The sequence below is a fragment of the Narcine bancroftii genome, chromosome 1 (assembly GCF_036971445.1).
Source record: "Narcine bancroftii isolate sNarBan1 chromosome 1, sNarBan1.hap1, whole genome shotgun sequence".
Classification (NCBI taxonomy): Eukaryota; Metazoa; Chordata; class Chondrichthyes; order Torpediniformes; family Narcinidae; genus Narcine; species Narcine bancroftii.
In genome coordinates, this window is record NC_091469.1 from 142,539,348 (window position 1) to 142,557,419 (window position 18,072).

At 43.6% G+C, this 18,072-nt stretch overlaps 1 protein-coding gene across 1 annotated transcript in view; it reads left to right on the top strand.

Annotated features, from left to right (window-relative positions):
- Positions 1-18,072, top strand: part of gpm6ab (glycoprotein M6Ab) — a 316,222-nt gene that overhangs the window by 273,090 nt on the left and 25,060 nt on the right. The window contains exons 4-6 of the mRNA XM_069902258.1: positions 11,275-11,428; positions 12,500-12,576; positions 15,830-15,895. Of these exons, the coding sequence (XP_069758359.1) occupies positions 11,275-11,428; positions 12,500-12,576; positions 15,830-15,895 (297 nt within the window). The remainder of the gene's footprint in view (positions 1-11,274; positions 11,429-12,499; positions 12,577-15,829; positions 15,896-18,072) is intronic.

Consider the following 18,072-nt stretch of genomic DNA (forward strand, 5'->3'; position numbering starts at 1 on the left):
AAAGCTAAGGGATTGAAGTACATGAATTGTGAGGTCCTGGACATTTTGAACTCCTAAAGTCAAGGTGCCTTGGAATGCATCGAAGTGGGAAAATTCCCACACCATTTTGTAAAACGTGGAAGAAATTGTGGAGCCCCTCGCTGAGATGTTTACATTGTCGTTGACTTTGGGTGAAGTGCTGGAAGTCTGGAGTGTAGTTAATGCGGTGCTATAAGCTGAAAAGGGCAAGCCTGGCAGCAACAGGCCAGTAAGACTGGTACCAATGGTCAGAAAATTGCTGCAGGTGATTCTGACGGACAGGATCTTCCAGCATTTGAATAGCTAGGGGCTAATTGGAGATGGTCAGCATGAACTTGTGTGTAGCAGTTTGTGTCTCACCGATCTGACAGTTTTTTTGAAGAGGTGACAAAGAGGATTGATGAGGGGAAGGGTAATGGATGTTGTATATATAGACTTTAGCAAGACCTTTTATAAGGACCTGCATGATAGGTTACTCCAGATTGCTAAATCCCATGATTAACATTAGATTCTAAACTGACTAAATGGAAGGAGGGGTTGTAATGTAAGGATGTTTTTCTGATTGGACGCCTGTGACCAGTGATGTGTCACTGGAATCTGTACTGTTGTTTGTCATCCATATTAATGATTTGGATGGTGATGTAGTTAACCTGATTGGTAAATTTGTAGATGATTGGTGGTGTATTGGACAGTGAGAAAGGATATCTAAGTTTACAATAGGACCTCGATCATGTGGGAAGGTAGGTCAAGGAGAAGCAAATTGTGAGACAAACCAGGGCATAACTTACATGGTGAATGGTAATGGCCTGAGGGAGTGGGGTACTGGTGCATAGTTCCTCCAAAGTGGCAATTCAGTAGGGCAAGGTGGCCTTTATTTCGCAGAGTATTGACTACAAGATATTGGAGAAATCACAAGATAACTAGAGTAACTAGGTTACTGCGTGCAGTACAGGTCAGCCAGATGTCGGAAGGGTATCAATAATTTTGAAGGGATGCAGAGGAGAGTCACCTGATAGAGGTTTATAAAATTATGACAGACATAGAAAAGGAAATGATCATAGTCTTTTCCCCAGGGTAGGGCAGTCAGAAATGAGAATGTAGATTTAATGTGAGAGAGGAAAGATTTAAATGGGATTTGGGGGTACCTTTCTCACACAGAGGATGGTGGGAATAATTGTAATGTTTAAAAAACATTTAGAAAGATGCATGGATGGCAAAGGTTTGGACGGATATTGACAGCGAAATAAGACTAGCTTGGATATAGAACTTGGACATCTTGGACAAGTTGGGTTGAAGGGTTTCCAGGCTGTAAAACTCTATGACTTGAATCGAGTCTACATTCCAACGGATGCTCGCTTAATTTTAAAGCCTCAGTTTGGATGTGAAAAATAGATATTTTTTTCCTAATGGTTTACCTGCCTATTATAAGACTCTTTAGTTTTTTTAAACATAAAATAATCCCTAGGTCATTTTTTATAAATACAAACTCAAGGTATAATTAAATGTCAATAAGTGAATTAGTACAGAGGATGACTGATTTAGCATTGCTCAGGGATTTTAGTACATCAATAAGATGGACATATTTTTGACAGATTGTATTGAAAATAAGAATTGGAGTTTTGGCTGATCTGTATAATATGAGGAAAATAATCAACTGTACAGAAACTAACTTTAATTTGAAGTAGTAAATCTCCATTTTTCTCCCTGTGGACATGATTTTTGCAGCAGTATGTGGAGGTGCCCACTGGAAGGGAACGAAATAGGGCAGGTGATAGAGGTGAGCATTGGGGAGATCTTTGGATACAGTGATCATGGGTCTATTAGCTTTAGCTTAATTATGGAAATGGATAGATCATGTCCGAAGTCAAAGGTCTTCAAGTGGGGGAGGCCAGATTTGAAGAAATGTGAAGGGATTTGCAGAGAGTTGCGTAGGCTGATTTTTTTGCTGGAAAGGAGGTAGAGGACAATTGGAGGGTATTTAAAGGTGAGATTTTGAGAATACAAGATCTTTACGTTCCAGTCGGGCCGAAAAGCAAGACCAAAAGTTCAAGGGAGCCATGGTTTTCTAGAAAAATTAGGAAGTTAGTTTGGGATAAGAGGTAGGCCTAGGCTAAATATAAGAAAGAAAAGATTTATGAGATATATGATCATTACTTAGATTGCAGAAAGAACCTTAAGAGGAAAATTAGAAAGGTGAAAAGAAGGGATGAGGTATCCATAGCTAATAAGGTGAAAGTGAATTAGTAAAATGAGGGTTAAGGATAGAGTAGGTCCACTGGAAAATGGGAATGGTGGACTATGTGAGGAACTGTATGAGATGGGGGAGATAATGAAAGATTATTTTCTCGTCTATATTCACGAGGGAAAGGGACATTGGACTATGTGAGTTAAGTGAGGTGAAAGGTTTAGTTAGGGAAAGGATAAGGATTAGTAAAGAGAGAGTTTTGGAGCTTCTTGGGTGAATAAAGGTGGATAAGTCTTCTAGGCTTGATGGAATTTTTCCCAGGGCATTAAGGGAGGTCAGGGAGCATATAGCGGGGGCTCTGACAGTGATTTTTCAATGATCACTGGAGGAGGGTGTGGTGCCGTGGGATTGGAGGGTTACAGATGTAATTCCATTGTTTAAAAAAGGCACATGGTTCAGGCCAAGTAATTATCAGCCAATAAGTTTGACTTCGGTGGTGGGGAAAATATGGAGAGTATTCTTAGAGAAAGTATCTACAAATATCTGGATAGGCATGGATTGATCAAGGGCACCCAGAATGGGTTGTGAAGGGAAAATCATGTTTGACGAATCTTGGAAAGTGGATGAAGGTAGGGTGGTTGACCGTGATCTACTTGGATTTTAGTAAGGCTTTTGATAAGGTTCCGCATGCAAGGTTAGTAAGGAAGGTTCAGTCACCAGGGATTAATAGAGAGATAGTGAGATAGGTTTAGAGGTGGCTGGAAGATAGACAGCAGAGAATCATGGTGGACAACTGTCTGTCAGGATGGAAGCCTGTGATGAGCAGTTTGTCTCAGAGATCGGTGCTGGTTCCCCTGTTGTTTATCATTTATATTAATGATTTGGATGAGGGGATAGTTAACTGGGTAAGCAAATATGCAGATGATACACAAATAGGGGGAGTGGTGGATAGTGAAGAAGGTTTAATTGGATTACAGAAGGATATGGTTTGTTTGAAAAAGTAGGCTAAAAGATGGCAGATGGAATTTAATGTAGACAAGTGCAAGGTGCTGCATTTCAGAAAAAATAACCAAAATAAGACATATGCAGTTAAGGGAAGGGCATTGAGGAATGCCGAGGAACAGAGAGATCTTGGAGTTATGGTATAGAGTTCCTTGAAGGTGAATTCCCATGTAGACAGGGTGGTTAAGAAGGTATATGGTATCTTGGCCTTCATAAATCATACCATAGAGTATAGGAGCTAGGAAGTGATGCTGTGACTGTTTAAGTCGTGGGTGAGGCCAGGTTTGGAGTATTGTGTTCAGTTCTGATCTCCAAATTATAGGAAGGATATAGCTAAGGTGGAGAGGGTACAGAGAAGATATATAAAAATATTGCCTGGCTTACAAGATCTAGAGTACAGAGAAAGATTAAGGAGATCGGGACTTTATTCATTGGAATGTCAACGGTTGAGAGGGGATTTGATAGAGGTATTTAAAATTATGAAGGGAATAGATAGACTAGACATGAGTAGACTCTTTCTCCTGTGGGCAGGGGAGTTTGGAACAAGAGGGCATAAGTTAAGGGTAAGGGGGCAAAACTTGAGGAGAAATGTTAGAGGATGCTTCTTCACTCAGAGAGTGGCGGCAGAATGGAATGATCTTCCAGAGGAGATAGTTGTAGCAGGGTCCTTTCTGTCATTTAAGAGAAGATTGAATGTGTACGTGGATATGATGGGTTTGGAGGGTTATGGGCGGAGAGTGGAAGGGGGGAACTAGTAGAGTTGTTCAAGCGGAGTCAAAGGGCCGATATGGCCAGTTTCTGCGCTGTAAACGGTTAAATGGTTATATGTGAGGCTCACAAACATGACATCCACAGGATGGATATAGAACAAGGTCTGGCAATTGTCCTGACCAACGTGACCTGGTCTGAAGCTTGCATGCGTGGATCACATTCTGCAGAAAAATGTTGGATTCACTTTCTGAACAAACCTTGAAAACCATTACAGGTCTATTTATGAGAGAGGATTTTTTTTTACATGAACTTTTATCAGCTTCCTTTCCCTCATAATTTTGAGGGTTTAATGCTTAATATTCATTATATTTTGATAGCATTATTCTGTTCAATTTTTTCCTCTTTCAATACTAAAGTTTTACAATTTTTGGAGTATTTCCACACAAGTCAGCGTTCCGAAGCCACCAGTAATTCTCGGCTTGTGACTACGTCACTTGATGTCTAATTGCTTTGCAGAATAGCTGAGGAATTCAGCTTTTTTTTGGTGTTCCACAGTAAATGAAAACATCGTTCATGAATCTTTCCATTTCCTAGTTCTTACCTATTTCTACATGATTTTTTTTAAATTAAATTTAGACATGCCGCATGGTAACAGGCCCTTCTGGCCCATTTGCCTGTGCCACCCAATTACACCCAATTTACCTACGACACCCACCCCCTATGTTTTGAAGGATGGGAGGAAACCAGAGCACCCAGAAGAAACTCACGCAGACATGGGCAGAGCTTACAAACTCCTTACAGACAGCGCCGGATTAGAACCCCTGTAGCTGGCACTGAAACACCATTGCAATAACCATGGCACCCTCAAGTGAGTTTACTTTCAATTTATAGTGCTGTCCATTCCTGTCAGAGATAGCAATTTTATCCAATAATTTTTTTTTTTCCAGATCCTGGCCATTTCCTTCGTCCTTAATTCTTCAGCTTGACATTGACAGGAATTAGGACGTTAACTGATCATATCTGACAGGGTTGCTCTTTCCTCAGTATAGGCAATGCATGGTTTTAGATACTCCATCATTGCTGGCTAACAGCAGATATTCAGAGGGTTAGGCCAGCAATTTCATGTGCTGCACATTCCCAAGATTTCTTTAAGGCATCTGCCTAACACTCGATTGCATGTTGTCGGTTGTGTTTTCACTGTGGTGCTCCGATAAGTGAATGAATGAACTGGTGGAGACAGCAGGCAGTGTTACAGTTTCATTGTGATTCTCTTGCTCCATTTCTTCTTAAAACAAAGGGATAAAAAGAGAGTGCATACACATAGATCCATGTAGACAATAGGGCAGAGATCGGTGAAGAAGGCGAGCTGGTTACTTTCTTGAAGTTAATGGAAATGAATAAATGGCAGATAGTAGGACATCTGGATACAGTAGAAAAAATATTGGAGTAGGCCTCTCAAATCTGCCCCACCTTTCAATGGTTTACTCATGTTGGCCTCAACTCCTACACCAGCTCCCCATGGCCCTCAAATCCTTCATTTTCAAATATTTATCTATCTAGTGATCTGCTTTCTGGGTCAGAGAATTCAAAAGTATCAGTATCTTCCGAGAGAAGAAATTTCTACACGAGATTTAAATAGCTAAACCTTTATTTTGCGTATGAGTCCACATAATTACAACAGAGGAACAGGCCCTTCGGCCTTCAAGATCTCTGCTGACCATGATGCCAATTTACATTGCACATCTGCCTGCGCATGATCTATATCCCTCTATTCCTTGCTATTTTCTGCCTTTTATAAATTGCTCTCATTTCTGCACTCCAGACACCTACCACCCTCTAATAAAAGCTTGCCTTGTAAATTTTGTTTAAGCTTTTTCCTCTCGTCCTGAAGTTTTGCCCTCTGGTATTCAATATTTCCATCCTGGTAAAAAGACTCTGAATATCTACCCTGAATGTTGAACGTTATGTTCCCACTGGTGGAAATATGATAACATCTACCCCATCAAGCTGATTCAAAATCTTATACGTTTGAAGAAGGGAAACAGTCCTAAATCTAGTCTGGAAGTTAGGCACAAAAACAAGAGAATGCGGGAAACACTTATCAGGTCAGGTAGCATCAGATGAAAGAGGATGTGGGGTTAATGGTTCAAGTTACGAGAAACATACATGAATTATGCATATTGCAGGATGAAAATCAGACTTCAGAGACTTAAACACTAACTCAGCTACAATTGCAACTATGTATAATTCTGGACATCACATTACAGGAATGAAGGGATTGCAGTAGAGTGGGTTCAGGGGCAAAGTGAGCATAGCGGTTAGCACAACGCTGTTACAGCGCCAATGACTGGAGTTCAAATCTAGCGCTGTATGTTCTCTCCATGTCTGGGTGGTGTTCTTCTTGGTGCTCCAGTTTGTTACCACCCTTCAAAATATATCAGAGGTTGTAGGTCAATTGGGTATAATTGGGTAGCACAGGCCTGTGGGACAAAAAGGCCTGTTACTGTGCAGTATGTTTAAATTTAACTTTAAAATTTAGAGATGTTTTAGGAAGATGTTGCAGAGCTGATGGATGTTAAAAATTAGGAAATGTGGACTAGACTGGGGTTCCTTTCAGTGAGGCTGAAGATACATTTTATTTCATGAATCTCCCCTCAATTATTTTGAAGATGTAGGTTTTCCATTAACAAGTGTGGTTTGGCAGAGCCATTATTAAATTGCTGTCACAGACTTGATGGCCTGAATGGTCTTTTGCTCCTTGTCACAATGCTATAATCCTTTTCTGTCGGTACAGAAATGATTGGAACCACTGCAGATAACCTGGTTCAGGGTATTGCAGTCATTGATTTTGCAGTCTGTGGAATGAGAGATTACTGGAGGGTCGTGACACCTTTTATTACCTCTGCCAACATACTAGATCTCAGAGCCATGATAACAGCAGTTAAAACATTCACCACTTCAAGATACATTGTCATAAACTAAACTGAACTGAGTTCCAAGTATCCTGTTCTGCGTTTTACCACTCCTAGTTCTTCTGTGCATATATTCCAACTCAGGGGGTGTCCAAACTGCAGCCACGGGGCCAACCGTGGCCCGCTGTCCATTTTTAAGTGGCCCATTAGAGAATGAAAAATTGACAGTGCTGCCAGAGCCGCTGTAACGGCAGCACTGCCGTGGGTGTGAGCCCATGGAGAGTGCTGTGCTTCCCCGTGGAGTCCAGCCGCCCAATCGGAATGCTGTCAGTTCTGTACAGGCTTTACACTGCCTGGTAAAGGAACTACTGGTGGTTGAAAACTGTCAGGCTGTAAGATTGTTTGGCCCTTGACTCCTTATGCTTTTCTGCATGTGGCCACAACCAAACAGGTTTGGCCACCCTGGCTCTAAGAACTCCCTTCACTCATTGACCCGATAGCCTTTGATAAAGGCCTTGTCTTTTGTTTTGAATATTTTATTTAAACATTTTCATTCAGGTAGTTATATATTGTACACAGTCAATACTTAATAAACTTTAAAATTACAATGTTTACATGGTATTCCCTCTTCCCTCGCCTCCCACTATAAAAGTTATAATGATAAAAATAGATATAATACACAGTTATATAAAAGAATTATAGAAAGAAAGAAAGAAATTTAAGGAGAAAATAATATTGTTCTGGACTGCACAAAGGATTGGCTCACACACTTGGATCTTAGAGTATTTATGTGAAACGACTTTAGGAAAGAAAATTAGCTCTGTCTTGATAAAGGGTTCAGACCTGAGACTTTGACTTCTACCCATGGATACTGTCCGACCCATTGACTTCCTCCAGCAATTCCTTGACTGCTCAAGATTCCAGGAACTGCAGCTTTTGTGTTTCTCTTGACCAGCTAACATTGTTGACCACCCATTGCCTTCTGTGACACATTACAATGTGGAGGGTCAACTCACTGGTCAAACATAAACCCCTCACTGGTCGAAGGTCACTTCCCCTTGTCAATCAAAGTGAAACTTAATATCTTAGATGAAGCAACCTTCCAATCGGTCATTCTCCTCACCTGAAGTCACGTGAGTCAATTACTGGGTTGGGCTCTAGCCCTGATGGAATCCATTATTAAGGATGTAATAGCGGAGCATATGACTAGCAGAGAAGGGATCGGACAGAGTCAACATGGATTTACAAAAGGTAAATCGTGCTTGACAAATCTATTGGAATTCTTTGAGATGGTGACAGGTAAAATAGATGGGGGAGAGCCAGTAGATGTGGTGTACCAGGACTTCCAAAAGGCCTTCGATAAGGTCCCGCATAAACGACTGGCTTCCAAAATCAAGGCTCATGGGATTGGGGGCAAAGTATTGATGTGGATTGAGAACTGGCTGGCAGGTAGAAGACAGAGAGTTGGGATAAATGGCTCGTTTTCTGAGTGGCAGGCGGTGACCAGTGGGATGCCACAGGGATCTGTACTGGGCCCCAGCTGTTCACAATTTACATTAATGATCTGGATGAGGGGATTGGATGTAATATCTCCAAATTTGCAGATGACACTAACCTAGGAGGGGTTGTGTGCACGGAAGAGGGGGTCAGGAAACTCCAGTGTGATTTGGATAAATTGAGGGACTGGGCAGATACATGGCAAATGCACTACAATGTGGATAAATGTGAGGTTATCCACTTTGGTAATACAAACCTGAGGGCAGATTACTATTTGAATGGCAATAGATTAAAAGATGGAGAAGTGCAGAGAGACCTAGGGGTACTTGTACATCAGTCTCTGAAGGCGAGCATGCAGGTACAGCAGGCGGTTAAAAAGGCAAATGGTATGTTGGCCTTCATATCAAGAGGGTTTGAGTATAGGAACAAGGATACCTTACTGCAGCTGTACAGGGCCTTGGTGAGACCCCACCTGGAGTATTGTGTGCAGTTTTGGTCACCTTATCTAAGGAAGGATGTTCTTGCAATGGAGGGAGTGCAGAGGCGATTCTCCAGGCTGATACCTGGAATGGCAGGAATGACTTATGAGGAAAGATTGCGCAAATTGGGATTGTACTCGCTGGAGTTTAGAAGATTGAGAGGGGATCTCATAGAGACCTATAAAATTCTGGCAGGACTGGACAGAATGGATGCAGATGGGATGTTTCCAAGGATGGGAAAATCCAGAACCCGGGGCCATGGTTTGAGGATAATAGGCAAACCATTTAGGACCGAGATGAGGAGGAATTTCTTTACCCAGAGGGTGGTGAATCTGTGGAATTCATTGCCACAGAGGGCACTAGAGGCAGGTTCATTAAATCTATTTAAGAGGGAATTAGATATATTTCTTCAGTATAAGGGTATTAAAGGTTACGGAGAGAAGGCGGGGACGGGGTACTGAATTTTAAGATCAGCCATGATCTCGTTGAATGGCGGAGCAGGCTCGAAGGGTCGAATGACCTACTCCTGCTCCTATCTTCTATGTTTCTGTGTTTGGACCTTTTTGTTACCTCAAGCTTGATCCCAGCTGTGATCTGCAAGCGGTGCCGGAGGACCAATTGTGAGGTGTGTGCTGAATGAGGTTGAAAATGCCATTGCGGTGCATACATGGGGGACTATTGTGATAGGCTATTCAGCCCATTGAATCTGCCCCATCATTTAATCATGAGCTGATCCATTTGCCACTCAGCTCCATTACACTCAGTGACTGACCTTCACAACAACCTGTTGCAACAAATTCCACAGATTCATCACCCTCTGGCATAAGAAATCCTCCGCATACCTGTTTTAAGTGGATGCTACAATTAAACCCTTGGTGTCTGCCACCTATGGGGATGCGGATGGGATGGAGAGATGGCAGCTAAGTATTTTTTCCAGTTGCTTGAGCCTTATTCTTGCAATGCCTAATTAACGCACCTGCATTACTTTCTATTTTTTCCCAAATCAGAACATGGGCATAAGACCATTGATCCTTCAAGCCTGTTCTGTCATTTAACATTATCATGACTGATACTACTTCTGTTTTTCCAATTTCCATTAACCCCTTCCCCTAAGTCTCTTTCCCTGTCCTTTCATCCAGCTCCCCTCCCACTTCCCTTCCCTCTCCTATGGCAGAACTACCCTGTCTCCCTATCACTTCTCAGCTTGTTTGCTTTCCTTCTTCCCACCTACCTGTATCGACCTATACTTCTTCCTCCCTGCTCTCCTCTTCCCTCCCCACATCATTTTATTCAGGCACCTGCCCGTTTTTGCTCATATCAGACGAAGGGCCTAGCCCAAAAACCTTGGTTACCCTTTACTTCCTCGGGACATTGCGTGACCTGCTGAGCTCCTCCAGTAAGTTTGTGCATTGTATTGCCATGCCAGCATTTGCAAACTTTCTTTTCAACTCCATTTACTTTCCAGATCCCGCATTACTGCCATATAACCATATAACCCATCACAATTACAGTAAAGAAAAGGGCCATCTCGGCCCCTCTAGTCCAATCCGATTTAAGTGAACTCCACTAGTTCCACCTACCTGCTCCCTGTCCATAACCCTCCAACCTCTGCACATCCATGCACTCATCCAACCTTCTCTTAAATGACAAAATTGACCTTGCTGCAACCACCTCTTCCGGAAGGTCATTCCACTCAGCCACCACTCTCTTTTGTGAATCTACTTACAGTAATGCTTTGGCCTCATTCGTCTTCTGTGGATGTGAATTCCACAAGTTCATCATGATTTCAGTGGTGCAGTTAACAGTAATGCAGAAGTATTTCGGACTACATGTGTTAGCAACTTTATGCCATACACTTGATTTAAATTGAGGAGATGAAAATGGCAGTGTAAGAAAACTAAATACAAATCAATGACAACTTTAATGTTCAAAGTTCTGAAGGTAAAGTGTACATGTATTAAAACAAAGAAATCAAGACAGAAGCTGATAAAAAGGCAAGACCAAGCTTGTTCACATGTGAAACACAAGATCTGGAGATGATGGAATCTATGAGCAGACAGTGAGAAGCTGGAGGGACTCAATGGGTCAGGCAGCCTTCGTGGAGAGAAATATTCAGTCAGCACTTTGCGTCGGGACCATTTGTTGAGATGATCATGGGAAAGGAAGGTAGCAAGGATAAAAAGTGGGGAGAAGAGCTGGGGAAAGTGACAGGATACAGGGCAAAAGATGAGAGAATTGGGGAGACAAGAAGGGGAGGAGAGTGCGGAGATGGTGTGGGTAGAGGTGGGGGAAGGTTTGAGTTAAAACTAAAAATGGGAGCTTGTCAAGGAGACAAGGAAACAGTGGAACCGGACTTGGTTGAGAATTTACTTTTTGCTGTCCTATAGGAGTGAATTGGCTCATAGAAGGACAGCCACTTGTGCTCAGAAACGTGACCATGATTCTCAGCCACGCATGTTTTCTTTTTCAGTTCATCATGTTGACCTATATCTTCATGCTGGCATGGTTGGGAGTGACTGCCTTCACCTCGCTACCTGTCTTCATGTACTTCAACATCTGGACACTCTGCCAAAATATCACCATTGTGGATTCCACTGACCTCTGCTTTGATCTCCGTCAGTTTGGTACGTGCAGAGTGGGGAAACGTTCACCTTTTTTCTCCTCTTCCATTCCCAAATCTGGTTGCTAACACCCTTGTTTCTCACAGGGAGCTGAGCACAATGTCCATCTTGGATACTTCCAGCACAGGACTCGAGGAGTGCTGATGCCCCCTCTTACAGAGAAGATATAAAATTGTAGTCCTATCTGTTGTTTCAGCAGGAAGTAAAATCTCCATTGGGATTGTTTCAAAGGAGAGATGAGGTGCTCTCCAAGGTTCTTCCCAGAATTTAACCCTCAACAAAAAAATTGAAATATTTCATCTGTAATCTGCAATTACGAGAACTTCCTCCATACAATTGACTGCTGTATGTTCCATTGTACAACAGCAAACTTGATTCCAAACAAAAGCAATTTGTATACCTGATAAATAAGATATTCCTTCTATTTCTCCTTCCCTGCATCCTTTCCCTCCTCCTATTTCCCTCGTTACATTCTCTTACCCCTCCCTTCCCCTCCCCTCCCTTTCTTCCCTCATTCCCCTCCCTTTTGTCCCTTCCCTTTTGTCCCCTCCTTTTCCCCCTCCCCTTCCCTTTCCCTTTACCGTTCCCTTTGCCCTTTCCCCTTTCCCCCTCCCCTTTCCCCCTCCCCTTTCCCCCTCCCCTTTCCCCCTCCCCTTCTCCCTCCCCTTTCACTCTCCCCTTCCCCCCCTCCCCTTCCTTTCCCCTCTCCTTACCTCCTCCCCTTTTCCCCTCCCTTCCCCCTTGCCTCCATCCCTGACCCCCTCCCTTTTCCTTCCCTTTATCCCCTTTTCCCTCTACTTCCCCCTCCTTTTTCCCTCCTTTTCTCCCTCCATTTCCCCCTTCCTTCTCTCTTTCCTTTCTTACGTTTCCCTCAAAATTACTGATATTAAAGCAATGAGATGGCCTACCACCAAGCCCCTGTGGATGGTGTTTGACACTGTGTTACTGGGAGCTGGTGCTATAAGCAGCCTGAATCAGAGGTCATAGTCAATACTTTGATCCACTAAATCCCTTGCAACAGCCATGAGGCTTTGGCTCATGTTGACGGTTAATCAGTTGATGTTTCTGTTCCAGGAATTCTACCAATTCATGAGCAAAAGACAGTCTGCACCTTGAATGAGAACTTCAGCAAGCTGTGCCAATCCAATGATGTAAGTCTATTCCCAGAGTTTATAGTTCGAGAAGACAGATGAATGAGCATTCTGGCATCTTGGCCGTTCACCAGGATATCTGCATAAAAATTCCAAATGCTTCATGGAATTTGATCAAGATGATCTATTTCTCATCTGGTTTGTGTGAAGATGTTGCTTCAGTCTTGCGCTGTTGGGGAAGAATATTGAGTTGGAGCATCTATGAGGAATCTAGCAATGTGGGATCAGTGTGTGATCACGAGATAGGAGGTCAACTGCAATCATGTTGAATGGTGGAGGAGAAATGAGGAAAATAAGTAACTCTTAATTCTATTCCAAGGATCCAGTTAGTGGCAGAACTCTAAAGCATTGACATGCAGATGGATCTGGGGGTCCAGGCCAATAACTCATTGAAAGCAGCCATCCAAGTAGGTTGGATGGTACCAGAATTGGATGGTATACTTTCCTTTATTGGGCAGGAAACTAAGTGAAATTACGAAAGTCATATTGCAGCTTTTTAAAACTTTGGTTCGGCCGCACAATTCAGGTCACTCCATTTCAGGAAGGTTGTGGAGGCCTTGGAAAAGGTAGAGAACAATTGTACTAGGTTGTTGCCTGGATTGGAGGGAATGAGCTAAAAGAGAGGTTGGACAAACTTGAGTTGCCTTTCCTGGAGCTGAAAAGGGAGACCTGATGGAAGTTTATGAAATAAGGAGAAGCATTGATATGATAACTGGTCCAAACCTCTTTTTCTAGAGTTACATACAGTACTGGAGGATATGTCTTTAAAGTGTTGAGGGATGGATGTTAAAGATGTGCAGGGCCAAGTTATTTTACATGGAGATGCCGAAGTGCTTGGAACAGGACTTATTGATGGAAGCAGATACCCTAGCTGCAATTTAAAAAAAGCTTCTGGATATATTTGTGAATATTCAGAGAACTGAGAGAAATGTATCATCTGCAACAGCAAAGTTTTAATTTCATGTTCAACATGGGCAGAAGAGTCTATTATTGTACTGGAGGGTTTTATGATCCACGTTCTATTATTTATATTCTAACTCTTGTGACTGAGGGTAGGAACGTTAAGGGATGGGGAAGTCACATTGGTGTCTTAGAAGTTTCAACCAGTGACCATCTTCAGAAGAGAGTCTAACCATCTATATCTGAAATTCAGTGACATTACCATTGACAAAACCTCCATCATTAACATTCTGAAGATCACCTTTGACCAGAAACTCAACAGGACCAGCCACATTCTTGTTGAAAGACTGCAGGATTGTTGAGTATCCTTTGATGAGTGACATCCCAAACCTACTACGTATCACACTATCTACAAGTCAGAAGCACGATGATGTCAAATCATAGAATCATTCGGTAGACCATTCAGCTCAGTGAGAACCTTTCCATACTCACCCCATTGCCCAGCATTTGGTTCATGTGATCAAAGAGTTGAGCTGCAAACTGAAATACCGTGAGCAACAGTTTTCTGGAAGAAAGGGTGGGGGGGGGGGGGAGTCCTCCCTCATATCATCTCTAAATCTCTTACAACTTTAGCAAGATATGTGTCCTCTAATTTTACAGCCCTCTGAAATGGGCCCACACTGCCAAAATACCCCTGTGACTAATTAACCTACAAACCCAGTCTGTCTTTGGAATGTAGGAGAAAACCTAAGCAGTAATTGGAGAGGACATGATAGTGCCAGATTAAAGCCCGGGTCACTGGTACTGTAATGGTGTTGCTCCACCAGGATGAAAAACCTTTTAATTTTTAACTTAGACTTACAGCACGGTAACAGGCTGTTACGTGTAACAGCCCACGAGCACATACCAGGGGTGTAGGTTAATTGGGCAGCACGGACTCGTGGGCCGAAATGACCTGCCTCCATGCTGTATGTATAAATTAAAAATTAAAAGGTTGGCCACCCCGGCGTTATGTTAATCATGCCATCCCAAATCTTCTTCACCTTCAACGACTCCACCATTCCTTGTGTCATCTATGAACTGATGATGCCACCCACATCCATATCCAAATCATTCACGAACAGCAGGGGATGGTCAATAAATACTGTGTTTGCAAATGTCACCTTGTTCCAGTGAGTCGATTAAGATTCAAGATTCAAAATTATTTAATTTTCATGTTATATATCAGATTTAATATCACATGAAATTGCATTAAGACTCAAATTTGCCATCAGCAGAAATTTCCCGATGTACTTTACAGCCAGGGAAAGAGAAGCAAAAGATCATCCCTTCATAATCACTGAGTGTCCATGGATTCGTCTCAAGTGCTCCCACAGCCTCTAGCCTCTGCAGCCATGCAGACTTCAACCCATCCATCGGCAACCCAAGGTCCAGATCCAAACCTCCGACACGATCAGGACGCTTCAGCATCCAAAGCCCCTCAGGAGCCCCTCCTACTCTCAGCACCCTCTTGCATCCTGGTTCCAATCCGTGGTATCCCTTCAACTAGTCTCCAGCAATCTGCAGCCTGGTGTGAGTCCTTTGACCGCAAGTCGCCAGCAGCCCACGGCCTGCGTGGGTTCCTCGCCTGGAGTCACCAACAGCCCTGCCGCCTGTGTGTTCTTCGCCCACAGAGCCCCTCACTGATCCTCCGCCATAGTCACCATTCCATAGGGTCGTCTCCTCCGCTTCTCCTCCAAAAATGGGGGTTGTTCTCTCCATTTTCTGGTACTCTGCGCCTGTCGTCTGCTTTCCCAGTGACTGCAACCCCTCGGGTCAGCTACCAAACATAAGCATCATCATGTTGGGCCCAGACCCTGCAGTCACAGGATTTTAAAATAAAACTGTCATGACTTTAATAGGGCATTTTATGCCCGTACGGAGCTGTCAGTAGTTGGACTGGGTGGTAGAACCCTGCAGAGAAGCACTTTGTCTCTTCTCCCCGCTCTCCACGGGCCTGCACCATTGCGGGAGCCCTGGCAACACCGCTGTTTTTTTCCCACTCTGTCTGACCACTCACTGCTTCACTGGCTCCATGGGGGACACAGTTTGATGACTGAATTAAAAAGCTATAGTGATAACTTTCACATTTGGAGATCATTTTGACACAGACCATGTTGTAAGGTGCCTCCAAAGCGTATTCTGTTGACTTCAACAGAACGATGCTGGGGACATGTGCTGAGACCGAGAATTAAGGATTTTTGAACAACTGGTTAGAGATGATTTTCTCGCATACATTCCCGTGAATGCCCACTATCCTGGCTGTTCATAGAATGGACCTTGTCTTATGGTTGTATTTTATTCTCCCTCCCAGCTGAACATGACATTCCACTTGTTCATCGTGGCCCTGACCGGTGCTGGAGCTGCTGTCATTGCTATGGTGAGTAGGAGACACAGTGCGCTGCCGGACACACGGCGAGGCATAAACTGCACTTTGACGGATATGAGGAAAAATACAGTTCATGTCATGAATGTTGACAGTTGCCGGGATTGGAAATTCTGCCTGGCTCACAGACAAAAGGATCTCAGGGTGTATGTGATGTCATGTTTGTATTTTGACAATAAATCAGAACTTTGAATGCTGCAATGCAATGAAAGTCTGTACAACTTCAATTCCCAATGCAGTTAGAGAATCACTTTCAGCGTACAAAGTGCACCAGGGTTGTATGTCAATTGGGTGTAATTGAGCAGCACGGGCCCATGGGCCGGAAGAACCAGTTACCGTGCAGTATGCCTAAATTAAATTAAATAGGAGAAAGGCAAATCACTAGATGTTGTTTAAAGGGAGACAGATGTAAATCTTCATTAACGAGGCAGGCGTTGGAATATTGGGCTGCATTGAATGTGATGGGATCCCACTGACAGGGTATTACATTCAAATGGCAGTAATTAACCTTCACCTTGGTGGGCAATCTTAGCAGAAGCAGTTGATATCATCAATCAAGACTCAAAGTTTGACTGTGACCCGCAATGTATCAAGAAGATAAAATAAACAATTTTTGAGGAGGATTCAAATTTAAATACTGTGATTTCTTTTTTTTATACTGATATAAAAGGAGCCTCATCCCATCAACTGTGTATTTCATCCGAGAGCAATCACATTTATTTCCTTTTCTCTCTCACAAGCGCCAAGACTTCTGGCAACAAAAAAAAAGATCTGCTGGAGGAACTCAGCTCCTGTGGGAGAAAAAGAATGGTCAATGCTTCAAGTCAAAGGGTTTTATAGCAAGGAACTTGTAGCGCAATCAATAACCACAAGTAGATGCAGAGCAAGTGATTAAAGCCTTTAATATCCTGAAATATCCAGCACATAACTGCATACTTCTGGCCTGGATCCAAGGCTGGTACTGAGGGAGGAGGCTAGAGCTATCAACCTTTATTGGAAAACTACTGGGAGGAGTCACCAGGTCTGAGGTGGGCCAGCCTCAGAAGCCAGTGAGGTCCCCATCTGCATTAAAGTGTTCCACCACATTCATCGCTTCCTTTTAGATAAAGTTCAGCAGGATGAAGTAGGACAGTGTCCAACATCTCCAATCATGCAATCTATGCCAGTTCACAGATTCAGCCGATCAGATGGCTTTATCCACCACTGTGATCACCGCAGCACAGGTAGCATCATCATCGGCTCCTGTGAGGTGGTGCCCTCTCTGGCAGGCTGAATGTCTGCAGGCTGAACTGTGTTGGTGTGAACCAGTTTCAAGGAGGGTGGGAGCATCGGTTGTTCTGCTGGAGGTTGCAGGGTTGGAGGGGATAAGGGCCTGAGGTGTCATGGTGGTGGAGGCGGTGGTGGTGGCAAAAGATCATTGACCTGGATGATACCTGGGACTGGCTGGTTGCTGACGAAGGCTTCTGGGTGTTGTGCTGGGGCCCATGCTCGAAGCACTGTGTCTTCCCGCCAATCCAGGTACTGGGAGTTCGCATGCAAGAGATGCACATTCTCGACTGGCCCAAGGGCCATCAGCCAGTTCGGCAGCATGGTTCCAAATGCCGACCTGCTAGGGAAGGAGAACAGTTTCTCATGAGGGGTGGCATTCATGGCCATACAGAGTAGGGACCTGGTGGAATGTAGTGCCTCCAGAAGGACCTCTTGCCACTGGGAGATGGACATCCCTTTTGACTTGAGGGACAAGAGGATTTCCCTCCAGATCGTGCCATTCTCCATTTCTACCTGCCTGTTCCCACGGGGGTTGGACAGGAAGTACGGGTGCAACTCCTCACTCATGAATGAGGACCGCCTCCCCTCCATCATTGCAAATGTAACTGGGGTTTCTGAAGATGGTGAAGAGGTGACGGAGGGTGTGATCATAGGGGATTGCAGATGGGAAACGTGAGTACTCGTTCATGATATTCTGGAAGTACATGTTCCGATACTTGGAGTGAAGGAGGCCCTTGAAAATCATACTAAGATGTTGGAAGGGGCGAATGGCCTTGATCAGATGAGCTCCTTCTGGCCAGTTGAAGTGCACTCTGTGAAGACCAAGCAGTTACAGGTCAGCTCCCTGATCTCCTCCACTGAATGGGAATGTGTGGGCCCTCACGAAGTGGTAGACCCTGATG